The sequence below is a fragment of the Anolis carolinensis genome, unplaced genomic scaffold (genome assembly GCF_035594765.1).
Source record: "Anolis carolinensis isolate JA03-04 unplaced genomic scaffold, rAnoCar3.1.pri scaffold_11, whole genome shotgun sequence".
Lineage (NCBI taxonomy): Eukaryota > Metazoa > Chordata > Lepidosauria > Squamata > Dactyloidae > Anolis > Anolis carolinensis.
In genome coordinates, this window is record NW_026943822.1 from 12,354,665 (window position 1) to 12,382,449 (window position 27,785).

General features: G+C 38.2%; 1 protein-coding gene across 11 annotated transcripts in view; it reads left to right on the top strand.

The window, feature by feature from the left end:
- Positions 1 to 27,785, top strand: part of mef2a (myocyte enhancer factor 2A) — a 67,525-nt gene that overhangs the window by 25,673 nt on the left and 14,067 nt on the right. For 3 of the 11 annotated variants that reach the window (XM_016996912.2, XM_016996914.2, XM_016996915.2), the window contains exons 3-6: positions 4,387 to 4,590; positions 13,055 to 13,192; positions 16,033 to 16,252; positions 16,322 to 16,414. In XM_016996912.2, the coding sequence (XP_016852401.2) occupies positions 4,387 to 4,590; positions 13,055 to 13,192; positions 16,033 to 16,252; positions 16,322 to 16,414 (655 nt within the window). Of the gene's footprint in view, positions 1 to 4,386; positions 4,591 to 12,858; positions 12,991 to 13,054; positions 13,193 to 16,032; positions 16,253 to 16,321; positions 16,415 to 27,785 lie in introns of all 11 variants that reach the window. The other 8 variants (XM_008119337.3, XM_008119339.3, XM_003226502.4 and 5 more) reach the window with 4 other exon arrangements.

A 27,785-nucleotide genomic window follows, 5' to 3' on the forward strand; every position in this document is an offset into this window, starting at 1 on the left:
TCTTATGGTCTTTTCTACCTCTGTGATTTACTGGTTTTCTTATTACATATAGATTCTATGCTAAAAGCTTTCCTTTCTGAATGGTTTCGTCACTGATTTTGTATCACCATTAAGCCCCTTCTGCACTACCATAGCATCCAAATTATCAAAGCAAATAATCCATATTGGAGTCTACACGGCTATATAATCCAGTTCAAAGCAGGTAATCTGGGTTTTATTTGGCAGTATAGAAGGAGCCTTAGTTTTTAATTGCTAGATCATAGGGAAGTGCTTCATAATAGCTGCAAGAGCAGTTCCCATATGCAAAATTTGCTGGTGTTTGAATGGCCTGTTTCTCTTCTTCAAGACTTCAAAACTATACAAAGTGTGATATCACGCAGTTGAAAGTTCCACATAACCACACTGATACTCTTTATACAAACCATGTAGTTGTTAAAACCTCTTTTTAGTACACAGACATTCTGTTATAATAAATTTGGCTGCAAAGACCCAATAACTTTTCAGAGAAAGGGCTGAGTAAAAATATCTCTGTGATTTTGAGCAACTGTTGCTTGTAGAAAATGGAGGAGACATTTATGTGAGTGATCTGGTCTGTTCTGCAAAGCAGAGGAAAAAATGGGGAAAGGAATAGGACCATTGTGGAAATGTCAGACTTCTCAAGTAACAGAATTGTGCTTGAGTTGTGATTTATGGCTGCACTAGACAATACAAGCATACCTCGCTTTAGAGTGCTTCACTAATACAGTGCTTTTCAGTTATATTCATGCTTATTATTTTCAGCACTTTCCTTGCTATTAAAGTTTTTTTGGCAGTGATGCTCAAATCAGCTGACTCTAGACTGAATTGAGTGAGTCAACCAGTGCCATTTTGTTACCTGTACTCAGTCAGTAAATGTATTTTTAGGCTTTTATATGTGCTGGCAAATGAAAACCTGTAATTGTTTTTAAGGCTGTGTTTGCTTTACAACTGTGGCCTAGAACATGAGCCACAGCGTTAGCAAGGTATGCCTGTATGTGGGAGATATGAAAACAGTGGGTTTTTTCCCCTGTAAAAAGGACTGAAGGCTGTAGCTGAGGAATGGATGCCATTTTCCTTTATTTCCTCCTCTTTTGAAAATCTCTCATCCCGATCCAGATAGAAGATTTCTATAATCGCTCCTTAAACCAGCAGACTAATAACAAAAAATAAACTATTGTTGCTAAAAGTGGCAACTTGTTATAATAATAATAATAATAATAATAATAATAATAATAATAATAATAATAATAATAAGTTTATTTATATCCCACCTCCATCTCCCCCGAAGGGGACTCGGGGCGGCTCACAGCAAAATCAGATACAAACAATGATAAAATAAAATATGAAACATCAAAGAACAATAATAAAAACCAATAATAATATATACACAGCAGCCGAAAAAACACAACACGGTATTAAAACCGGTATTGTTTTGACTGCTTTTCAATTTAAAAAGTAGGAGGAGGGGACGTGGTAGTACTATGTGTACATTTTCTTCTGGCTTCGGCCTTAAATTAGTGGTTAGACAATCCCTTGATTTCATTGTTATTGTTGTTTGCTGCTACTGAGAGCAGGTGTTCCATTTTATTTTATTTATTTCTTGTTGAAAGCATTGCATAAATAAGTATAAAACTGATAAAATAGAGGAAACACAAGTGGTTAAATAATTTTTGACCGAAAATAGGCAACAGTGACTGCATTGTCTGTAGCTTTAAGCAATTCTTCTGTGCATAAGGCAGGGCATTGTGGGCAAGCATACAGATGCTGAGTTGTTTCTTCTGCTCCACAGTTGCACAAGGTGGAGGATTCTTCTAGATAGTGCCATTTCGCCAGGTTGTCTTTTGATCTACCCACTCCGCTTCTGAGTCTGTTCAGGGACTTCCAAGTTTCCCATTCTTGGTTTGTCCCTGGAGGAAGACCCTTGTGGGGGGGCATCCAATTGGGATATGCTGGTTTAGCTGCCCAGAGGGGTACACTTACTGTTTCTGGGGGAACATTAAGTGGTGGTGTTTCTCATGAAGCTTTTCCTTGATTTGAGTCTATTGGGAGGAGGCTGATAGCCATGCAGAGGATGGCTTTCACCATGTTCAACCTTATTTCTCTCACAGTTAGCACCAACTTCCCATCACACGTAAGGGGGGAAGATTTAAAAATAATATATGCACCTTTCTTTCTAGAGATAAAAAACACCTATCTTACTCACATAACATGTTCTTGATGGTAATGTACAGCAAATGTGTAACAGCAATCAGCTTTGGTTTTCAGATATGACTTCACTGTACAGCGTCCTAGTGCATGAAACCTAATGGAAAAACCAATTCTGTCTGTCCATGGAGTAATACTACTGGTGTATTGACCTAACTGCAAAGCTCATTATTGGATTCACATAGAATCATAGAGTTGGAAGAGACCACATGGGCCTTCTAGTCCAACCCCCTTCCATGCAGGAAACTGAGAATAGTACATTGTAACTTTTCTGATGGATGCATATTTAACTTCTAGAATCTGATTTTTAGAAGTATTATTGCTTTCACAATTCGTTTCACAAGTTGATTTAAAAATATATATATAACTCAAATTATCTTAAAACTTGGTTAGTGATTCAGATGCAAAAGAATATATATGATAGCCCAGTAAGAAAATGATTAAAAAGTCTATGTACTTCTGGTAGAACATTATAATTTGCTTAGAATATATAGAAATAATTTATCTTTGTTAGAGGCATTCACTCGGATAGAATATTGTACTTAAAAAAAAAATTGGATCTGTTACTTACTTCCATCTCTTCTGTTGGCTTCCTAAAACGGTATAGATGAATTCCTGAATAGTAATTTGTAGATTAGATATGCTTCATCACTGTCACTGCCAGGCCTCAGTTCTGGCATCTGAATGCCTCAACATCCTTCCCAGAGAAGAATCTCATCTCAGAATGCATTTCTAACAGAACTATATGAATTTTCTCTCTTGGCATGTTCCAGGCTTATGTATTGTATATATCTGTAAGCTTTGCTTCTAGATCCCATTTCTTCTTAGATTTTCATTTCCTGAGTAAAACACTGCATAATAATATCACCCAGAGTGGCCCAGTCCTGAACACTTCAGTTTACTAACCCCAAGCATTGCAAAGTTTATACATTCCCCTCCTTGTTTTACTATGTCAACCTTTCCCTGATTCATGCTTCCCACATTCCATGTTCATTTAATATGAGTTGAGCAGCTTTAGACTATTCTTTCTGTGCACATCAACAACTGAATGTTCTTTTGGCACAAATCCAGTTGCGCCATTAGCCATGGGGCTTCTCATAGTTGTCCTCTGCTATACCCCAGTAGCTTATTGTATGTCATCCAACCTGGGAGCCTCGTCATCTTTTTTTTACCATATTGGTAACCCTTCTAGAGTGCTGCTGTAATGTTCTCCAAAGTAGCTAGCACTGGAAAGTGCCAAAAAAGTATTGGATTCCTTCCCCATAGGTAAACTTGTATGTAGTTCTTCACAATTAGGAGGAAGAATATTACTGTCTAGTCGATTAAGATCTTTACTTCACTTCAAATTGTTTTGTTTTTGAAATAAGTGTTCCTTCCCAGTGAATACATAAATGCCTAAAGAAGCTATAATCGGGACATATTTACAGTATGTTGTGGCCAGGGCAATTTTGAAGTGTTTTGATGCAGTTTTTTGGAGAATAAATGGTTCACTTGTAAAATCTGTTTCATTTGAAAAAGTCATCGATATTGTGACAATTCTATTTGTTTTTATTTGATTATTTTACTTGGGTCAGAATATTAGAAGTTACCTAGAGTAAACTGACATGATGAATAATACTTTGCCTATTTGCCTTCTTGAATGTTTTCGAACCATCCTAGTAGGGTGAGTACAGCTGTGCCACCTGGCAAACCTATTTTCGAACAGAAAGATTTTCAAAAGTAGTTTGGGAAATTATATGAACTTGTGCTATTTGAAGGTAGACTCTTAACAATTCCAGCGAGCACACCAAAGCCTTGTGTGTATTTACATGGCTTCAGGTCACTTGTTGACTTATGACAACTTCATGAATTTTCTGAAGTTTTCTAAGGCAAGGAATACTTAGAGGTGGTTTTGCCAGTTTCTTTCTCTAAGGGAGATTTTACAGTGCTTGGTATTCATTGATAGCTTCCCACCCAAGACCTCAGCTGTATATAAAATTGTCCTTTGAATTTTATCCCTCCAAAACAGTAATTGCAAGATCTGATTTCTGTCTTTCATTCTACTATCTTCTGTATTACATTTAAAGCTTGTCAGATTGAAATGAGTATAAATGATGGCTATTTCAGAATATTCTCTGGGTTTTCTTTTTTTAAAACTTTGACCCTTTCTCTTCTCTTCTATAGGTGACCTTCACAAAAAGGAAGTTTGGATTAATGAAGAAAGCCTATGAACTGAGTGTGCTTTGTGACTGTGAAATAGCACTCATCATTTTTAACAGTTCTAACAAGCTCTTTCAGTATGCAAGCACGGATATGGACAAAGTTCTCCTCAAATACACGGAGTATAATGAACCGCATGAGAGCAGAACCAACTCAGATATTGTTGAGGTAACAAATTGTAATAATGAATGTATTTTATGTTACTTTGTTCTGTTAAGTCAACGATACCACCGTAAATTTAACAAAAGTAATGAGCACTGATCTTTTTTCCCCTTTCAAATTATATGCAACATTATCTGAAGTGTTCAGTATGGATAGCAAGTGTATATTAATAAATCAGTAGAGGTCGCCTTTGAAGTATTCCCAACCTAAGTCACAAGATAATAATAATGGACACCCTAGTCTCAAAAGCTGTTCATTTTTTTGTAATAACAATGTCTTGTGCACTTTCAGAATGCATCAGGCTTTCCCATTTCTCCACAATCTGGTTTAGGTCCAGGAAGGGCTGGAGATGTAAACACCAGAAAAAAGTTGGAAAACTTTGGGGAGGGAAAATCATTTTTTTCACCTCCCTGAATCTTTGAAAAAATGAAAAAAGTGGGATATTTTCTTGTAGGCTTCTGAATAAACCTTTTAATACAGTTCATTTTTCTGCTTCTCATTTTGAAGCTATATTGTGAGGAAAGGTTTTAAGAATAAAGTTTTAAAAATTTTGAAATGAGATTTGACCATAGACCTATAAATATATGCTCTTTGATTGTCAACCTTTTTAGGCTGCGCATAATTTGATAAAGACATTTTTAGAGAAAGCTTTTCCTGACTGGTAGATTTTGTGAACCTTGTCTAAATGAAATACTTCTATTCTATTTCTATTAATCTTGATTATGTATGTCACCATAATGGAGAAAACTTTTGTGAAACAGGTTTTTTGATATGTAGAGATATGCAGCCATTCCTTGCCCCTTTCCTTGACTAGAATGTTTGAATGGAAGTGGAACAGGTTTGATGTAAATAATAACAGGAAAATATGCTAATAATATAATATTGTATGCAAATGTAATTTGTAAGCCGCTTGAGTCCCCTTCGGGGTGAGAAGGGAGGGATATAAATGTATTAAATAATAAATAAATAAATGCTCATAATTAATTTATATCTGTTCCTCATAAAATCATAGTTGATCTTCTAAAATGAGGAAAGTATTTGATTATAAATGGGAAAGAGTGAAACGCAAGGTTCTGATATACTTTTTTCCTTTGGATTGGGAACTTTTTTCATGCATTACAAGTAGTTTTCCAGTCAGTTGGTTTTTGTTCAGGTCTTTCCTAAGATATTACCTGCTTTCCTAACAATTTGAAGCTTTATTATTATTTTTTGGGCCGGGGGGGGGGGGGAATTGGGGTGTGTAGTAGGGCATAGGAAGGAGGAAGCCATTGGGATGACATATGTAGCTGTTCCAGCAAATTATAGAAAGTGGGTGGAAGCGAAAATAAATTGCAACACATTGACCTTCAGCAAACCTTATTTTTGGTAATTGTATAGCTATATGTCACCGCTTGTGGCCCCGTGCCAGCTCTAGGAGCACACTTACATCTGGCACAATGGTAAGGCTTCGTGTGACAGGAAGGACTTGGAAGAGTGCAGTGGGTTACACCAAGGGTATTTGGAACACTGGTAACACTGAATCAGGCACTGTTGGAGGAATCCCACTATTTCTATCCTAGAGGTAAAATGTCTGCAATATCCAGAAGAAAATGCTAACATATGAACAGGCTTTATCATAGCAATTTTGGAGATAGAAGGTTTGTCTGAATGCAGGTAGAGCTGTAAGCATCTGTTTGGCTTATCAAAGTTAAGTCAAGATGTCAAGATAGGAAGTGTCGTCTTCCATTCTCCTGTAAGCCCTTTCTACACAGCCAGATAATCCAGGTTATCAGAGCAGAAATCCACATTTTTTTTTCGTGTCAGGAGCAACCAGAGTTGCTTCTGGAGTGAGAGAATTGGCCGTCTGCAAGGACGTTGCCCAGGGGACGCCCGGATGTTTTGATGTTTTACCATCCTTGTGGGAGGCTTCTCTCATGTCCCCGCATGGAGCTGGAGCTGATAAAGGGAGCTCATCCGCGCTCTCCCCAGGTGGGATTTGAACCTGGCAGCCCTCAGGTCAGCAACCCAACCTTCAAGTCACGAGGCTTTTATCCCCTAGGCCATCGGAGGTTCTTAGTCTACACTGCCATATAATCCAGTTCAAGGCAGATAATGTGGATTTTATACTTCTGTGTAGAAGAGGCCTAAATCAGATTGGTAGGAGAAGAATTAGAAATGCATTGCTTCCAGTGTTTTCATTTGGGTTTTGTAAACAGAGTGAAGTATTTATAAATGGGCCCTAACTGACCTGTGACAGTGTATCTGATGAAGTACGCTCAGGCTTTCAAAGCTTGGTCTAAGTCAGGCCTGCACAACCTGTGACACTCCAGTTATTTAGCATTCCCAATTACCAGAGGGCCCTGGCCAGCTTGTCCAGTGGTCAGGAATTCTGGGAGCCTGGCCCAAAGCTTCTGTGGATGAGACTGTGGCTTTCCACATATCCCAAATATGTTTTTTTTGCATTACTTTCAAGAGCAGAAAGAACTGCATGCAGGTCTCTTCCCAGGACATTGTTTCTACCATCCACCTGGCTTATGAACTTGTGAAGCAGGCCTCTCCAGCTTGTTTGTGCGTCCACTCCACTAGAGTTAGGACTATGTCCGAAATCTTTCTGAGCAGGGTGCTTTTAGAGGACTTTTGTAGAGCAGTTCCATAATCATGGCCTTTGACTTTCACCTCCCATTTTAGAACTGAAGCATGGCCTAGGGCCGAAGCCATTTTCAGGAGAGGTATGCTTTATTCTTGCCTCACAGGACACTCACACTTCTCCTGTTTGCTAGTCACCTATTTGTTTGAATCACAGAGACAATGAAGACGTGCACAAATTGCTTACCTGTAACTATACTTCTTTAGGTTGGACATCTATGAACTCACATAATGCTTGCCCTTCCTCTTCTCTATGTCTCTTGTTCTTCCTAGTAAGCTGCTGCTTTGGCATCCATGGAACCAAGGGGTTGAGCAGAATTGCACTGGTCACTGGTATCAGTGGAGGAAGGGTTACCACCAAAATGTTTATATAATAGCTCTAGGTGGTTCTGAACAATGCAGCATGCAGGTGCAGATAACTCCTTTTTGTGAGTTCTCAATTGACCACTAAAAGAACTATGGCTACAGATATGCAACCTGTCCCTATTTGTTTTTTGTTTCCTATTTTCAAGGCTGTAGCAAAGTCATATTGATTTTTTTTCTTCTTCTTCATAACATTGCCAGAATCTGACCTTTTTTCCTCTGCTTTCTTTGCTCTTTGCATTGGTTATTTCCCACTAGGATGAGTGTAATCTTTTGACTGGTTTCCATTGTCTCACCTGGGTCCTCTGGTTTCCATTCAACATTCTGTTGCTTTTTGCCCCATCATTTTGATCACGTAACCCAATTTTGATATCTCCTTTATTGGTTGTCTATTCATTTTAGGATCCATTAGAGGCTTATCATCTTTACCTTCAAAGCTGTACACAACCTAGGTTCGCCTTGTGCCTTCTCCTATATATAATGGGCACAGACAGTATGTCTCTGGTAAGCCAGAGTACTCGTGACATATTATCACAAACCTAGCTAAGACTCTCACAATAATAAAGCAGTAGGTGCAAGGACAGCTTCAGGTAGATTAATTATGCCAGGAAACCTTTGATATTTGGTTCTGATTTTATCATAGTATTTTTCTGTTGATGGTCTGCTTTTTGGGGAGAAATCGTTGCTGAACCAGTGCACCTGGTCTCCTTGATGCACTTCCTATGACAGTTGTGACATCTGGAGCACCTTTTATTACCTAAAATAGTGAAACTGAACATGGACAAATTCAGTTTCATCCCACTTGCCTCAATATAGTGGACAGTGCATCCCTCATTGTCAGTGAAGGATTTAGTACAGCAGATAATCATAATGTTCTTTTCCCCCTCCCATTTTGACCATATTTCAGAGAATTGAGGAAAAGTCCCTTTCAAATTCTCTTCATACTTGAATATCAAGTGTGACAGGTAGCATTGTTGTAACACCCTTCTTTGGCTTCTAAGAGGTGCACCCTTTTTCTAGGAAAGAGGATGTAAATTGAAGACTTTCCTGGGCATGCATTACAAAGATTGCCCTTAGTCAAATGGAAGCTTCAAATTTATTTTTGTCTTCAGGTTCTGAAGTACAGGATGGCAACTGTTCAAAAAGCAGTTAGACAATGAAGTTGTGGTAGTGGTGTTGCAGAGTATTTTCACTCTTTTCACCTTCTATGCTAGCTGGGTGTGGTGGGAGTTGTCCAACACATCTGGAGGATATCAAATTGGGAGAGGCTGGTATGCATATTTTAGTAAGCTCAGAAGCCAGCAGTGTACCGTAGCTGCCACACTGGATGTGTCAGCCTATCCATAGACTTAAAAAATATCTTCCCTTTGTATATTACAGAGAGTTTCTAAAATTTAAAAAAGACCTCTACTATCCTTGAGACAAATCAACCATGGGAATAACAGGAAATGCCATTGAGGGGAAATCCCATGAAAGGATTTGGGATTTTGAAGTATTTTGTGAAGCAGTTGCAGAAATCAGGAGTGCAAACCACATGCCTCATCACTAACTGTGAAAGAGAAGTGCAAGAAAGCACCATTTTTTGCTCTTCAGCATTTTGTACTATGATGTTTTGTTAAAGTTATTTTGTTGAGATGATCATATTGTAGTATCACAAATTTTGGTATATATTTGTTATGCCATGAGTCCCATCAGGCAGCATAATTTCACTGTGCCTATTCATTGGCAGAGCACATGGCTGATGCTCTAAGTCTTTTAATCTGTGCCAGAAAGTGTTTCTCTCTTGTGAAAGCAATGCCAGTATGCACACTAGTTTGTGTTGATGGGCAGAGAAGTATAAACCCTCTCATAACCTTTTAGACCAGAGAAGACTTGAGTAGGTGGGAGAAATTCTGATTTTGTCTCATGTTCTGTAGGCACTTAGAAGTATAAAGTAATGTGGAAAGCAGAGCAACATGGAAATTTTCTCTATATGTGAAGACCTAGTTCACATTTCCCTCTGAGCTTGAGCTGGTCTTCAAAGGCACTTGGAAACTGAAGGGGCTACAATGAGTTTCAGGGGCCTGCTGAAACAAAGGGATTTTAGTAGTTTCAGATTGTGTCTGAACCACCTTTCTTTTCTTAAGCCTAGAGAAGTGTGGCATGAGCACTTACTGCTATCATACTGGGCCACAGAGGCACCCGGATAGCATAACATCTTCCTGCCATTAGCCAAAAATCTTTGGTATCTCATGTGGTATCAGCAACTAGATCCCCATTCTGAGTTGCAGGGTTGGCACAGTAGATTGGACTGCTCTTAAGGCAAAATCAATGCTTTCAAAATTTGTGGCTCCCTGGTTGCGGGGAAAGAACATTTTGCTCCCATGTAGGGACAGTGTATTTAAACCAATGGACAGGCTCTGTCTAGCTTTCAGAACCTTACAGTGAAGAACACTGAAAGGAAGCAGGTGAACTCATTAGTGTGAAAACACAAAAGGATCCTCGTTTTTAGTTTGGCATGTATCAGCACGTTTTCTTCTCTTTCAGCAGGAGCTGCTTATCTCTGGCATTGCTGCCTGTTAAAAAACATAGTATAGTGTGGCATGGCATGTCTCCAACTGATTTTGTCCAGCTTTGCTTCAAGATTACAGCATTCCACTTGTGCTTTCAATGACATGCAGGAGTAACAGTTTAACTCTCATGGTGCTTGATAGGGAGAAAATAAGTGGTCATCTTATCAGGGGTAGGGCTGCAAAGGGACATTTCTTTCTGTGAGATTAGGAGGCCAACTTTTCAATATCAGCACAGACTTCGACTTAATTATCAGAAATAGGAGACTGTAACTTTTAAGCAGTCTTAAAAGTGACAAGAACATGGTTTGCAATGAAGGTTTCCGGAATCTGGTGGGAGATAATGAACACTTTCCCTTCTTCCTGAGTGAAGGAAGGGTTAATTCCGTTCTTAAAATAACTATTACAAAGAGGTCAAATATTCTTCTGTTCAAAGCTTAGAAGTTAAACTTCTGACTGGTGGGATGAACTCATTCCAACTGTTTTCTGTGAAGATTTATTCAGAGAGATTGTAATTGAATGTTCAGTTCTGCCTTTGGATTCCAGTGTGGCGTTGTGGAGTGTGTCTTGAATACTCAAAAACATTGCTGCAGCTTCCGGCTCATATAATTCTTGCTCTTTTTTATATTTTATTTATTTATTAAAAGAAACATGAATAATCCCCCTTTTTCTCCATATGCAAGTGACAAGTTTGTTGGGCAAAATGTGCATATTCTAGTATGAATGCCATAAGCTTTCTGAATCTATTTATAGTATTCAGTAATTTATAAAGGTTAAATGTAATCCAGACTGTAATGTTAGCATTTTCCCTGCTGATACCATGATGCAGAAGACTGGCAGGCTAGCCTTGTTCAAGGTTTGGGAGGGTTAACAGCTTTCAGAGCCTTGGACAGCAGGGCCATCTATGGTTAGGGCCATATAAGTATCCACCTGATTGGATAGACAGCAGTGATAAGTGCCGTGACAGGTGTTGGCCAAAGCTACACCTGTTTTCCCTGTGTATGCTGAGTTAGTGGGAGCTCCTTGCACTGTATGTGGGACATACAATGCCATGCCAAGTAACCTGAGAAGGAATTATATCTTAATGGTACCTTGTGATCTTTGCACAATTTGATTCCATTACTTTGCTCAAATGTATCATAACATCTAATCTTGATTGTTGTTACGGAAAGGCAGTTGCCTCAAAACTTGATCTGATTTTACTTTCAGTCTTTACATCAGAAATATATTTAGGGAAGGTAAATGTGTAGCTGAATATTTATGCTTTAATTCTAGTTGTCATCCCCACATTAGCTAGTGTCATTTTGTGTAAAAAAAAATCCAAGTTGTTATCAGACACAGTATTGGTGAGAAATTGCAATCACAAGCCATGGCCAAATCGAATATGTGAAAATTTGCTTGAAAATTTTGCAATGCAGCTCCTCCTTTGACATTTATAAAGTTTGAACAATAGTTTTGATCAGAGCGTAACTGCTTTCCATAGCAAAATGCTACGACTATTCATTAAAAAGTTGGCTGGAATAGAAATGATCAGGTCCTTCTGGAAATTCTGGGTGCTTATTTCATTACTTATCAACCAAACGCCATTTCTGGTTCATAAAATAAGCTTGCCAAGTGCATAGAATAGTATGAAAAAAATTGGGTTGAGAACATTCTGTCCCATCTTTGAAGCGTAAAAAGTGCCTGTATTTTATCCTGGTGGTCATCTTATAGGCACTTCTTAGAAGCCATATTATTCAAACTCTGTCTCAAAGAGCTCTTTCATAGAGGTTTTTCTGCAACTTGCAAGCAGGTCTTGAACAATCTAGGACAAGATGGGCTGACCAGTGTTCCTTGGTGTTCTATTTTTACCAGGATTTCTTTGAAAACATATTCTAAATTGACAATGAAGGAAAGCTTTCTCAGATAAAGCCTTTCATCTTGTATTGTCCAAATGGGGAAGATCTCATGTTGATCTCTGCATTTCCTGTCAATGCGAAATGTCTAGGTTTCTGCTCCAAAACAGGGCAAAGGTAGGGGTCTCCAGGGAAGCATTTGTGCGTAGATGGTCCGTTGTCTGAATTATCTGTTTCCTCCCTTTCTGTTATGATTAAAGTAGGATTGGAGCTCACCAGAGACAGGTCCAACCCAATTCTGATCACGCCATTTTGGCCCAGATAACTGGTTTGTTCAGCTTCCCCACCCAGAAGCCATCTCATGCCTCTTCCCAGATGCCAGACTTGCTTCCATATTCAGAAGGTCTAGTTCTCTGTCCCGGTCTTAAAATGCTATGATTCACAGCTTGGAGAATAACTCCATAACTTTGCTCAGGCTCACAGAAATCCATCAGTATCTAGGGAAGACTCTAGCAAGAGATCCTATCACAACAAGTGGTTCTGTTCTGTTGCGTCTTCCAGATCTGAACTTCTTTCTTCTGTGACTATTTTCCATTTCCTGCTGCACCTTTGCAAATGAGGATAGGCAACCCCATGAAGTTCAAAAGACGTTCTTAGGCAAAGAATACATTGAGATGGTTTTGTAGCCTATAGTACTTGGTATTTGATAATTATAAATGGGGTATGTGGGGAATAGTATGTGTCTTAAGAATACTGAAAAGAGGGGAAGGTGTTTTGAAACCATTCTTTTAATTAATTTTGGGCGTGAAAGTCTCCCAAAAGTTTAAAATTTGCAGTTTAAAACTCAACAACATTGGCAAGTTTAGTATTTTCTGTGTGTGAATTTTCCAATTGTATTTCAGACTTTAAGAAAGAAAGGCCTTAATGGTTGTGAGAGCCCTGATGCTGACGATTACTTTGAGCACAGTCCACTATCGGAGGACAGATTCAGCAAACTAAATGAAGATAGTGATTTTATTTTCAAGCGAGGCCCTGTAAGTACTTTTTAAATCTCCTACTTTGTATTTGTTGATTCTTTTTATTAACTTCGTTATTTAGGCTCTGAACAAGAAGGAAAACAGAGGGTGCGACAGCCCAGACCCTGACACCTCATATGTGCTCACGCCACATACAGAAGAAAAATATAAAAAAATTAATGAAGAGTTTGATAATATGATGCGGAATCATAAAATCGCAGTGAGTACTGTGGTATGGCTTGTGCTTTTATTACATGCATGAGAACATATTATGATACCACCCTAACACTGAAAGTTACAATATTGGATGGCTGTGAGAAGCCAAACATTATGGGATAGAAGCAGCTGAAGAGCCTTTTGTGCACTCAGTTTTCTAAAAAATTATCCTTTCAGGAAAAAAGCTTCTACTCTTCATGGGTATCTAGAAGAATATAAGGGTTGCCATATATTGTTGAAATCAAACAAAACCTAATTTTAACCAATCAGGTCTCAGTATAAGGTTTCTTTCTCTCATTTTATTCTAAGAATATAGTTGTTTTGGATTTGAAAAAATGCCTAGGATCCAGTTCCCACACTGATTAATTAGATATCCTTGGGAAACCCCCATCAGGATATGAGTGAAATCACACTGTCTGCTTGTGATCCCAGCATCTGTTATGCAGAAAGATATTGATTATGAGACTGGGGGGTTATATTTGATCATCATGACTAATAGCTATTGATTACTCTCCATTAAATACCATCCCTTGGGTCATCCCACCTCACATGCTTTTTGATTCTCTCAAAAACTCAGAAAGATTAGAGAGGTATAACTTATATTTTCTGAAACCATATTGATTCTTCTTTGGAAAATTCTGTCCTTCTATATATTTGAGAACCAATATATTTAAACTAGTGTATTCTAAACGTTGACTCAGACCCAGACATAAATTAACTGTCCTATGATTTCCTGAATTCTGTCCGCCTTTCAGGGGAATTCCTAAAAAAAAATACTGGTAATTTAGCTTGGATGCAAAAGTTAATTGGGGAAATTGCTACATTTTCAGAAAACTATCTTGAGTTTCATTTGTTATGTATCATCTCACTTCAATATTCCAGTTTCTCTGCAAATAAACAAAAAAAATCCTTGCATAGAAAGCAGTTTCTTTGACATAAAATGCATATGTCTTATGAAATTTGATGGACTATACTTTGCCATGGGTTGGCTTTTTTTTGTTGAATTCTTTGTAAAGGGTTTGTTTAGAACCTTTGATATCTCTTAGCGGGATTCTCAAGAATATGACAAAACTGAATTCCCAAATTTTCCTGGGAAAATTAATGAGCAATTCATTCAAAACGGACCAGGCTTAGGATTCTGGGATAGACTGCATTTCTATTATGTTTCTTTAGCATTAGTTTACAGTATACACAAAAAAAGTAATTTTGCTCTGAGCAACTTTATCTGGCATTGTCCAAGAAGAGATGTTATTCTCAGTGTCTGTTGTGTATTGTGTATACTTGCATATGACCAAACCAGGTCTGTTCTATTATAATTGAAAGTTGTGAGAATTGAGTGATTTGCATGGACATACATTTAATTCTAGGCTTGCTGCCTAGATAATGTGTCCAAAGTTGATGTGTAAAAGATTTTTTGAAGTGATGCATCTTATAATTCTCTGCTGAGTAGAATTTCCATAACATTCTTATAATCAAGCTGAAGTTTATCCTTTATTTTCCCCCAAATAATATGACTAAGATTTTTTAAAAGGAACATTGACATACTATATTACTGCTTTAAAATATAAAAGTAATATGATACACAATTCCTGTGTTCTTGATAAGGTTCAATGTTAGTTCCTAATGGTATGTGGCTAAAGCTGGTGATGTAAAAAAAACAATATTTTCAATTTATAATGAAAAATTTTGACCAATTAAATTTTATAAAGAAAGAATAAGTGGTTGTTTTCATTAATGTGGATTTCGTCTTGGAATGAGACAAGGACCAGAAGCATTCATATACTGTAAACCTTTCAGAAAGAATTTGAAGGAAATAGGAAAGATTGAACAAGTTGAAAGACTCATATACATTTCCCCAATTACACTACAGTGGTGTTTACACAACACATGCTCTTTCAAATTAAGTGGTCAGAAGGATTTCAAAGCATTGTGTTATAATTAAATTTCCTAATTTTCGCCTTACATACAGTATGTTTGAGAAAACAGTGGGCAACTTTAAGGAGAGCAGGTGTTGCTCTGAATCCCTTCGGGGAGAAGGGTGGAATATAAATAAGTTGTTGTTGTTGTTGTTGTTGTTGTTTTTGTTATTGACTCTGAAATTCTTTAGGGGCCTTCCCTGCCACTAAACTACTAGGTTTTATTGGTGTTAACAGCTAAAAGGGGTGGAAAACCCAATTTCCTTTGAGAGTAAGGTACCTGTATTGAGGTAATGGGTGTATCAAGCAGGGAGTATCAGTCAAGTATGTGGCCTAAGAATAGTTTCACAAACACATACCAGTGTAATAATAACTCACATTAACATTTTACATTTTTTCAAGAACTTTTTAACATGGTAGCTGCACTGGACTACATGTGTGAAATTAATTTGCTGTGAATGTTTTTAAAAATGGCATTTCTAAGAGGATTTTTCCTAAGAACATAACTTTCCTTTCATTTGCATGTTTAAGTATTCTGAATTAAAGTTTTTGATTATTAAAGCATACATTTTGGAAATAACCAACATATATATATATTAAAGGGCTTGTCTGGGCATAATGGGTCAGTGTCAATAATGTGTTCCATTTTTTTTTCTTTGCACTACTTCATAAACATCCCTCCATCTGATGAATTTGTAGTACTTGACTATCGTTCTTAATGGTTTCTAATTGGTTTTGAGAATGCAGTGTGGTGTTCCTGTGAAGCTATATGTAACAAATATCAGTATTTTGCATTAAACGATTTGTGATGAATGTTGAGGCTCTTTTAGTAATGCGGAAAGTTAGTACTTTTTAAATTATAAATTAAAACTTTACGAAAAGCAAGTCTGTAAGCCAAGCTCACATACTTTTCCCCTGCTCTTTTCAGCCTGGGCTACCTCCGCAGAACTTCTCCATGTCGGTCACGGTTCCTGTGTCCAGCCCAAATTCTTTAACCTACAGTCATCCTGGGACTTCCCTTGTCTCTCCAGCACTGGCCGCCAGTTCCACTTTGACAGACACCACCATGCTGACCCCTCCTCAAGCCTCCTTGCACCGAAACGTATCGCCTGGGGGTCCCCAAAGACCATCCAGCACCGGCAGCGCAAGTGAGCATTTTCCCCCCTGTAAATTAAGTTTCAATGGACTTTGACACTTCTAATAATTTCATTATATAGTAAACACATGTTTTTCTCATTATTCCCTACTAGGTGGTATGTTGACCACAACAGATCTCTCAGTGCCAAATGGAGCTGGTTCTAGTCCAGTGGGTAAGTTGCAAAGCTTTCCATCTCAATAACAAGTTTAATGTGATAAAAAGTGTCACTTAAAGAGCCTGGTAAAGAATGCTACTCTAGGTGGATAACTCCAGCTTGTTTCTTTTGAAACTTAACTTTTCAATTCAAGACGATGATTGCTGTCCTTTAGTTCTAGCATTTACTTACATTTGTTACATGTAGGATACTTTTGGATATGTCATTTTTGGTGTTTCTGAATAAGCATAAGTATACATATTTAGAAAATATAAGTATAAATATCTTGGATTTTTGTATCCATAGTTATAATTAAATTGTTTAAACAGGCTGGATGACCATCTATCAGGAATACTTTGATTGTGCCTTTCCTGCATGGCAGAAGGGGGTTGGTCTAGATGGCTCATGTGGTCTCTTCCAAATATGTGATTCTATGATTCTTTGCTGATTGTTAGTAAGTGCACTTTCAGAAGAAATGCTCAAATGTATGTGAGAATATTAGATTGTGCTGGCATATTTTCATACCTATGTGCTTCTTGGATGACAGTGATAGCATGGCTCCTTGCTTTGACGAGCGTGCAATATGCATGACTTTCTGTATGGTGTAGTGAACAGAATAGTCACCAAAACAGGAAGAAAATCAGACTCCACAGATGTGTGTGCGTTCGAGCGTCAGTTTTCTTTTTCTTGAACTTGTTGACAAGCTGGGGAGTTGTGCTGCTGAGCTCAGTCAGTGCAGAGGCATCTGTGTTCCAGTTCTCAAATTACCGGAAGATAGCAGGAACACCTGCTGCCAGTATTACTTGCCCACTCCCAACATCATTCAGTGATGAAGGATCAGTTAGCCTGGAAAGAACAGCACAGACGTTTTCCTGCGAGAGATTAATCCTTCCTACCAGTGATAAGGGAGAAATAGGTTTTGATTGTAAGTGTGAAACGTGATGGAAAGATGTGACAGTATGTCAGTTCAAAGTGGCTTTGGGAAATTGAACCTGTTTGTTCTGACATTTTGAACTGCTTGGCTTCACTGAACATTTAAGCATAAGCAGACAGCATAATATCAGTGAAGTTGTGGTCATGTGCCTTCAAATTGTTTATGATCTATATCAGGCATGGGCAAACTTTTGTTGACTTTTTGATGTCAACTCCCACAATTCCTAACAGCCGATAGGCTGTCAGGAATTGTGGGAGTTGAAGGCCAAAACACCTGGAAGGTCGAAGTTTGCCCATACCTTATTTATATGATGACTGTAAGGTGGACCATATCATGGGGTTTTCTTGCAAGGTTTCTTTAGGTCAGATTTGCTATTGCTTTCCTCTTTAGTTGGAAATGTGTGATTTCCCCAAGGCCACCCAGTGGGTTTGCATGACTGAGTGAAGATTTGAGCCCGGATGCTTTAGTACACCACAGAAATCACTCCACTGTTCTGGCCATTCCAGTAGAGTAAACCCATTAAGTTAGTGAGAGGAAATGTGCCTTTTAGGATTATTTAGGGTTATTCAGAAAAAATATTAGTGTAATATTAGATGAAGAAATTTGCCAATACAGCTTTGTTGTGGCAAGACTAACAATAGCAAATTCTTTGAACAGGGAAATAGTGTTAACTATTAAAGATGAGAGAGAGAAAGTACTAGAGCAGGGGTCCCCAAACTTTTTAAACAGGGGGCCAGTTCACGGTTCCTCAGACCGTTGGAGGGCCGGGCTATAGTTTTAAAAAAACTATGAACAAATTCTTATTCACACTGCGCATATCTTATATTGAAGTAAAAAAACAAAATGGGAACAAATATAGCCTCAATGTTAATAATCATAATAATAAAAATAATCATAACTATAAAAAATAATAAAGAGGGTTGGAAGAGACCCCTTGGGTCATTTAGTCCAACCCTCTTCTGCCTTTGTGCACCAAAAACACAAGCAAAGCACCCCCTGACAGATGGCCACCCAGCCTCAATGATGATAATAATAATAATAATAATAATAATAAAAATAATCATAACTATAAAAAATAATAAAGAGGGTTGGAAGAGACCCCTTGGGCCACTTAGTCCTACCCCCGTTTGCATTTGTGCACCAAATGCACAAGCAAAGCACCCCATAATAATTAATAATTAATTAAATAATAATTAAAATACCATTATAAATGAGCAAAGCTTATTTAAGCACGGACCTTTCCCTCCTCCCTCATCCAGTTTGCACCTTCCTCAGTGGCAGCGGGAAAAATGTGTGTGGGGTGAGGGAGGAGGGAAAGGTGTGTGCCTTTCCCTCCTCTTTCTCATTGCACACGCCTTCCTCGGCAGAGGAGGAGGGAGCCGCCGCTGCGGGGGCCAGATAAATGGCTTTGATGGGCCACATGTGGCCCCCGGGCCGTAGTTTGGGGACCCCTGTACTAGAGTATATCCAAATGGCCAAGCTTACAAATTGTATTAGAGGAGGAAATAACAAAGAATTTGTAAATAAATGGAGGCTTGTATTTGGATTTCTAGAAAGGAAGACAAAGGTAGATTTGAAAGTCGCCACACAGGGAATTTATTACGATAAGAAATAAGGGCAGATGCTTGTTAGATATGAGATCCACATTGAGTGGAGTCGAAGGCCTTGGGTGACGGGTTCTCGGGTGTGGGGCAAGAGGGGTAAGGATTTGACAAAATGTGATAAGTCTACAGTCATTAATATCTTGTATATGATTTTCATTAGATGGCTGTATAACGTCTTGTTAATATTTTCTTTTCTTTTTATGTATGTTTTTCTTTCAGTTTTTTCCTTTTTGTTCTCTTTTTGTGTTTCATTTACACAATAAATTAAAAAAAAGTATCTTAAAAAATTAGTGAGAGGGAAACATACAAATATTGGCTCACCATCCAGCAGTTAGTCCAGTGGATCCATTACATAACACATCCAAAAAAAATGTTTCTGGGGTTCTTTGGACACTGCAAATTCATAAAATTTGCATTGGCTAGACTGCACCAGCTCTAGTTTCTCAAATATGCTTATGATGATTTTCTATGTATGAGCAGATAAAGACTGGTATATGTTCTGTATCTCAAAAACTAGAAATGATAGGGGAAAACTGTTGCCATTTTTGGAATCGGCAGGTCAAGTAAACCCAAAAACAAGGCTAACATTTGAGGCCCCAAAACGTGTGTTGGCCAGTGTTATAGTTACAGGACTCTAAAAAGAGATTTCAGGTCAGTTATTTATTATGTAGTATTTGTGAAGTAGAGCACTTGTAATAATAATATTTCTGGTTCATGTAGATCCCTCAAATTTGTGCATATTTCTTAGTAGTCTTATGGCCCCAAATGTATGTCAGCATTTTTCCAGATGGTATGAGTACAAACTCTGGCAACAGTCCATTAATGTAACAGTTCCCAGTACCTTACGCATTTTGTTGAAGATAGTGTCCTCTTTCAAAGAAAATTCAAACCAGGAAAAATGTCAGGTCCAGGTGTTCCTATCTTATCCCCCTTATTCTCTGCACAGATATCCTAATGAACTTAAAATATAGTTTCTCATTTTTGCAATCTATTTTTTTTAAAAAGATTCTGATTGGGAAATTGATATTAAGATATAGTACCTTATTTTAAACTTAATGTCAGATTGTAGTACTAGGACTGGCATGATGGCTGAAGGAGTGTGTGTTGAGAGTAAGGTTATATTTCAGTAAGATAACTGTTTTTCATGTTGATGTAGTAGTTCTGTTAGTCCTTTAAGCTCATTAGAAGTGCTTCTCCCCTCTCCTCCGGTCAAGGCTTCAAAGGCATTCAGATTACGCCCGTTTGCTGATTTGTTACAGCACATTATTTTGCCATGATGCTGTGACTTGACAGTTTGTCAGTTGATACATTGTGGCAGGTGGAAATCAACTTCTGTCACCCCAAAAGTCTAAATTGCAGTCCAACAAATGCATACTAAAGAAGGACATACTTCAGTTGGAATACAATCTAATAACAAATCACTGAATGTTTGAATACATTCTTTCACGTATGAAACAAATAATATTGCAAAGCAACTCTTTATTTTTCACTTGCAATCCCATATTATTCCACTTGTTCATCTGTGTGCCATATTTTGGCACATGTCTACAACTAGTCGTGGGCCTGAATACCCTAAAGGCACTAAATCATGTAATGGAAGCTAAAAAGCATGATAAACAGTTTAGCAAAACGTATTTATTTATGAAATGTATACCCTGACTTATCAAGATTTGTGTTAGAGACAAGAAACTAAAGCATAACAGACAAAAAGGTTTACTAGAAAGAAGGTCTTTATTTGCCATGTTTTGGTATAGTCTGTGAAGTCTCTTATCTGAAATGCTTGGGACTAGACGTTTTAAGATTTTGATATTTTGGGGATTTTGGAGTACACGTATTTGAATGTACATAGTAAATGGGGAGGAAGGGTTCTAGCCACATGTTCAGCCTCTGGCTTTTTTTGTTTGGGAATCCTGGACATGTATAGGAAAATTGAGCTATAGATTCCTTATTGGTAAAAGTGTGACTTCTTAATATGATGAAACTAGGAAAAGAAAGATTATTACAAGTGCAAATTGCCTTTTCCTTGCATTCTGCCAAAAGGGGTGAATTTTACAATCGTTAATTTTACTTAGATTTACATACCTATTTCTCCCTAGTAGCTTGCTGTGAGATGTGGTTAGAAAAGAGAATAGTGTTCTATAAAGTGGGAAGACAAATGGAAAAGGGGAAGATTGTATTGCATGTGGATAAATTCAGTCACAGGTTGCATTTGCAAGATCTGAGCAACACTATTAGTAAGAGGGTGACCTGAAGGCTCTCATTTATAGATTGGTTGTGCATTGTAGCTGACTTGATGGCAAGCAACAACAACATGGTTCATTATGCATATGAGTGCAATAGGGAAACTAGTTACTTTCCAAGTACATTTTATGTGATTAGACAAACTGAAACAAAGCCCACCCAGCTATAAGAACTCCTTATAAGGTAAGAGAGCTTCTTTTGCTCTCTGTGCAGCAACCTTGGGAAAGAGAAGAGGAGCCTTTCTGTGGAGGTTATTCCAAAGCATTGGGGCTGCAGTCGAAAAGTCCCTGCCTCCTCCATGGGAAGCAATCTGGTTTCTTAAAGGGGGTGGGTTTTGGAACAAGGCGTTCGGGGGCCTGAACTGCTATGTGGGAGGGGACATTTTGTTAGATAATCAGAACCCAGGCTATTTAAAGATTTCAAGGCACTTCAGATTGAAACAAGAATTGAATTGGCACCCATTGAAAGCTTTTTTTCCAAGGATACTTGCTCTGTTTCCACCAGATGTCATGGAGAATAGAAAATAAATGGAGAAAGTAGGGTAAGAGGCAGTGGGTGGGGAAATAGGCAGCTGCCACATTTGAAAGGCAAATGTGTTCTCATTTGACAGGGAGCTGGCTCAGCAATTCACATGGCTGCTATGTAAATAATATTGGTGTTCCAGTAAAATAAAGGTGACGCACAGGAAACTTAGGAGGCAGACTGGGAAAGGAGTCCTGAGGTGTAGAAATACACAGAGAAGATTTTTTCTGAAGGAGGGTTAACTTATGAACCTAGTAATTCATTTATGAAATAAATGTATTAAAATTTTTACGAACTGTCTTAATACCCTTTTGGCTCACTTGTCTAATCTATTAGATAGAAATGAAATATGTTTAAAATAAATAAATAAATATTGAGGTGATGCATCAAGTATAAAAATTAACTGCCACCAAGAACAGAGCATTGGGAAAGAGTCATGTCATTGTTCTAGTTGACACCTTTCATCCGCTGGAGACCTGATGCATAAATTCAGGAATGTGGGGTTACAAGTATGTCTGTTTTGTTCAGAAGTAACCTATTTACCATGACTATAAGATTTGAGAGTGGACAATTATCTGGAAAGGGAGACCTATCTGGAAGGTACTACTATTTGAGGCTTCTATTGTGTTTCAGTCACATAGTTCTTCAGAGATTCCACTGTTCATTTGCAGCATCCCATGTTTATGAGATCAAGCCCATTTTCCAGAGAGAACCTTGCTGTGCTGTTTTGGGGACGGAACTCTTCAAGAGTAATGCTTCCTTTGGTTGTTCAAACTTTCTTTCCTCTAGGAGCCATGACTTTGCATAGCATTGGCAGGACTACATCTCATAAACTCTGTGTGAAGGCGCTGTGTGTTCAACCAGTAATGCTTTCTACGTGGAGCTTCTTTTGAAAATTGTTCTCAGGCCTTCAAAGATGCAACAGGTGGCAGGAAGTCTTGGTAGCAGGCTTGCTGCTTAACATCTATATAATAGCATGCCTGTGGTTTCAAAAGAAGCCTTATGCTTGAAACTTCACAGTAAGAACACACACACACCCTGACCTGATCTAGTCCGTTTTAAAATGATCATTGACTTGAATTAGCTTTGGATTGGCAATGAAGACGATGATAAAGTTGTTTTCTGTGTGAAATTGACATTTTGTATCATAACGTATTCATGATAGTAAACAAAAATATATTGATGACATTAAACTAAAATACAATATATCAGTATTTTGGAGCAAGTAAAATAAATAAGTGGAAGTGCTTGCTTTTTCTAATTTTGGCTCAAGATTATCTCAGAAGGCAGTGGCTTCCTCCATGTTGAGTAATCCCATTAATTGAGCTAATTGCACTTTTATTTTACTTGATCAATGAATTTCATTTTACAGAAAAGAAAAAAAATAGGTAATTTGCTTGTGCTAGCAATCAAGTAATGCTGCTGTTTATGTCAGAGTACTTCCAAAAAACTCATATTGGCAAGTGATGACAATGCTGTCTTGATCCTGATGCAAAGCACATTAATTCTGCTTTGTGATTGCTTTTCCAGATGCAGCCAATTACAGTTCTTTTCTCACACTTTTTAAAAAAAGATATAAAATACTGTTTTATATTGTATGTGTGCATATCCACACAGTTCATGCCTCTGCGAATGCATTGTGTTGGGAAGAAGGCGCTGGCATGGAAAGGGTGAGCCAGACTTCATTTGGGAAGGCTGCCTGACAATGACATCATGTTGTAATCATTATCTGCCTCTGGCTGCTGACCTTCTGCTAAAAAACCTTGTGCTTTTGAGTGCCCTTTCCGTTGGGTTTATAATTTGATGCACTCTCTTTACCAAGAATGGCATCTACTAAAGCTGTTTCTAAGGTTTTCCAAATGTAAATGGCTACTCTTGTTGGGAGAATATATCATCACGAGAAGCGCCGTCACACATAATTCATTAGCAGAAGAGTGAGTCTGTATGTATGAGAAAGAGAGAGTGCATGCATACATACATGAACTAGGGTCTCTTAGGCTGAGTATGTAGTTTATGCTTCTTCCTATTTATCTAGAAAATGGCTTTGCTTTCTAGCAGGCAGAGTGCTGCAGATCACTCTGCCCGTCTGAGTGAAGAAATGCACAGAAAAATCATTTGTGGGAAGCTTGAAGTCGGATAGTGCCATGAAAGGGGAGGAAATGTTCCCTGAAAGACTTGACAGTCCCTTGCAAGAAGGGCTTCAGGAAATGACTGTATTGGGTGTGGAAGCAAAAGCAGCTTTAACACATGCACAGCCTGCCTGCTTGGAAAAAAGTAATAAGAGTAGTCTTCTAGAAGAAGAAAGGACTAGTGCCCTGCACTGATGTAATTCCCATTGAGATACACAGACCTTTTGGATAAATATTCATGAGCACCTCTGCTTTGAAGAAACCTCCCTGGCAATTAAAAGGGGATTGCTTCAGGTGAATACGCTTAGAGCATTGCCTTTTAGACTCTAGTACTAAAAGACGTCTGAATAATATACAAGCTCTGAGTAGTTGTTTACAAGGGCTGAGTTCATTTCAGACAGATAACTATCTAATGGACTTCATCAGAGCCGCATTTTGGTGATGTTGAAAGAAAACTCTAATGCACAATTAACATTGTTGATAATTTCATAAGAGCAAGCTGTAATATCGATCATCTTGAGTTCTGTGTTGTAGTAGACTTTGCCTTAAAAGTGTTGAATAACAAAAGTATATGTCTGATGTGTTGCCAGACAATCCTAACATGGTAAAAACCTTTGCAGTACAATTGCAAGCATCACTTTGTTTGCATTCGAGGATATTAGTGTCCCACGTATTCCATTCTTGAAGATTGGAATGGATGTTGAGTATTCATAGTCTGTGAACCATTTTTTTCTTCATATTTGTAGGCAGATTTTTGTGTCAATTTGGATAGATTCTGTCTCTGTAGCTTGCAACAGCTTTATTGGTATGCCATCTGTTCCTGGTGATTTATTTCTCCCAAGTACTTTGAGAGTAGATTCCACTGCTCTTGCTAAAATTGTATGTTTTTTTTTTAAGGAATCTCACTTTTTCATCTCTTTTCTATAGTTCTTCAGTTCACTCCTTTATCATATATTTTTATTCTGATCATGTAATGCATTCCCCTATTAATCATTCATAATCCTTACTTTTTGTTTTAATTTGTTTGATTTCTCAGACCTTATGGTCTTGCGGAAGGGGTTCTCCCTTTTTAGTTTTCTTTTGTTTCTTTTCACTGGTGATTATAATACTCTGTCCTAACATACACGTTTAGTGTGTTTTCCTGGTATTAGTAGAGTTTTGCTCTAACTAAACCTCAAACATCCCTGGCCACCTTCTCCTTCCAGCCTTTTGCTTTATTTCTGTGCCCACCTTGCTATTCCAACATCAGCTGTGATGTGACATTACATCAAAGTATACACATCCGTTTACAGAAGCAAGCACAGATATAACGGTATTATACATCCTGAAAGACCTTATATGTATGCTAGGTTGACAGCTCTTTAAAAAATAACGCCTCAAAATCATTCCTTATGAGGACTGGCTGTAGCTCAGTGGCAGTAACATACATTTTCCATTCTGATTTCCCGGGTTCAGGCCCCAAAAGGAGAACACAAAGTGACTGAACTTGTCCTCTCTTCCCGTTTTCTCTCTTCTGAGTTGTCTCTATTGACTCATTTTATTATGAAGAGCACAGATGGGGTTGGTTAAATGCTTAACATCAACTCCTTAAAAATCAATTGGATGTGTTATGTAAATACTGCCTATCTGTTGACTGTGTATGCCAACCAGCCTGCTATGACTCTTCAGTTTGGGCTTGGATTCCACATGCTGTTTCTTTTTTCCCCCTGTGGCCAGAAACAAATGCTTGACCAGATTCCCATCTTTTTTAGCCTGGTTACAATTACTGCGTGTTCTTCCCCATTCAGAAGTATTTACAGTTTGCAAAATCTGGTTGCTAAGTTACAGCTCTTAGTGCAATTGTTCAGGCATTTCAAATGACTGTTTCCAAAGAACGCTTGTATATTGCTTTTAAAAATGCACAAAGAGCCAGGACATATTTCGCAGATATAAACCATAATTTCAAATTGGAATAATAATTATTATTCAGTGCCTGAAACTGTGGGGCCCTTTAATACAGACAGTATAACACACAACTGAAACAGAAGAAAACAAAGCAAAAGAAAAAATATTCAAAATATCCTTCATATCCTGCATTTCTCCCAAAAAGGTTATATATGAATTTGGGAGAACTCTGATCACAAAGAATGAAGGTGAAAACCTTATGACCGCACTTCGCCTTTGTGTAAATGTGCTTGTGGTTTCTAAGTTTTACTCATTTTAACATTTATTTAGAGTATTTAGATACCTCCCTTCAGTCATAAGGGATCTCAGAGTGGCTTACAACTACTTGACAGTTTCCTGCTCTCACAATCTAAATAAGACACATAAGAAAAGGGGAATGGCAGTGTGGGAAGGGATTAAGTCGAGCCAACATTTCCCATTCATCCCTCCCTCCAAAGAAGAACATGGAAGGAGGGCCTTACATCTGTTTCTGGGCCTAGGCATAAACTCTCCCTCTGAATAGAATGAAATATACAAGGTTTTTATTCCTGTAACAATCAGAAATGAGAATTTAGGAGAGAGACATGCAGAAGGAAATTTCAATCCAGCTAAAAAACAGCAATTACAGCAGTTGCAAACAATGGCTTTGTTACAAGATTAAGCATTGTGCACTCCCCTGACCCATAGCATGATTCCAAAGAGAATTTATGAGGCATTTGTGTCCATATCATAACAACCATAACTTATTTCAGTGTTCAAATGTTGACAACGTATGGTTAATTTTACCTATATTGTAAAGTAAGCTAACAACATGTTTTATGAAGCTGGCTTATTTGCGTAAAGTATAACTAAAATAAACCTGTTTTGGATTCAGAATAATTGGAGTCAGAATAATTCAGACTGACTAAATCACAATTTATCTAAAATAGGTTTGCAAGAGATCAAGGTTTATGGTCTTGAAGGCATATGGGTGGAGGTCAGGGAAGGCCGTGGGTGAGCCCAAAGCTCACAGCAGCATGATTCTTGTAATTATAATCCAAAGGTTTGGTTTATAGCCACGGTTTAGTTCTACATTCTTAGCATAGGCTCAGGCTTACTCCTCCCACCCCTCCCCAGCAGTCCCACAAGCAGGAGATAGGAATATTATTTTGCTTCCATTTTCAAGTAATTGTGGCTTGTCATTCTATTCAGAGCCACGCAAACTATGAATAGAAAACAGGAATTTGAGGTTAGGTTGTTTACCTATATCATAGTTAACTGATTAATCACAAGTTATTAACGTGAAGTCATGATGACTGCCTTCAGTTGTTGAAGCAGAAGTCAACCCTTCTGGTCACCTCCCCAGATACACTAAAGGAGGAAAAGCCCGAGTTGCATTCCGATCATGCTAATAAACCATGTTTCAGCATTGCATTCAAGTAACTCAAAATGTATGACTGTGTCATATTTTCTGTGCAACGCGAGTGCTAGAAATTATTGGAGGCATTTCTGGGGTACTTCTGCACAGTACGGCATGAGATAATTGATCATGCCTTCGTGATTTCCCAAAAACAGTATAGAAAAGTGTAAACCAGGGGTCCCCAAACAGGCCCGGGGGGCCGGATGCGGCCCATCGAAGCCATTTATCTGGCCCCCACGGCACAAGGGCAGAAGGGGGTTGGGCTAAATAACCCAAGGGGTCTCTTCTCTTCCAACCCTTGTTGTTGTTGTTGTTGTTATTATTATTAACATTAAGGCTGGGTGGCCATCTGTCAGGGGTGCTTTGCTTGTGCTTTCGGTGCACAAAGGCAGAAGGGGATTGGACTCAATGGCCCAAAGGGTCTCTTCCAACACTCTTTGTTGTTGTTGTTGTTTGTTGTTGTTATTGCTCAGTGGCCAACTATAGTCCGGCCCTCCAATGGTCCAAAGGATCGTGAACTACCCCCCTGTTTAAAAAGTTTGGGGACCCCTGGTGTAAACAATATAATGTAGACAAAAGAATGGACACTTTGACACAGTAAAAAAATCAAGAAATGTAGTCACTCAGTTGTGTGAAG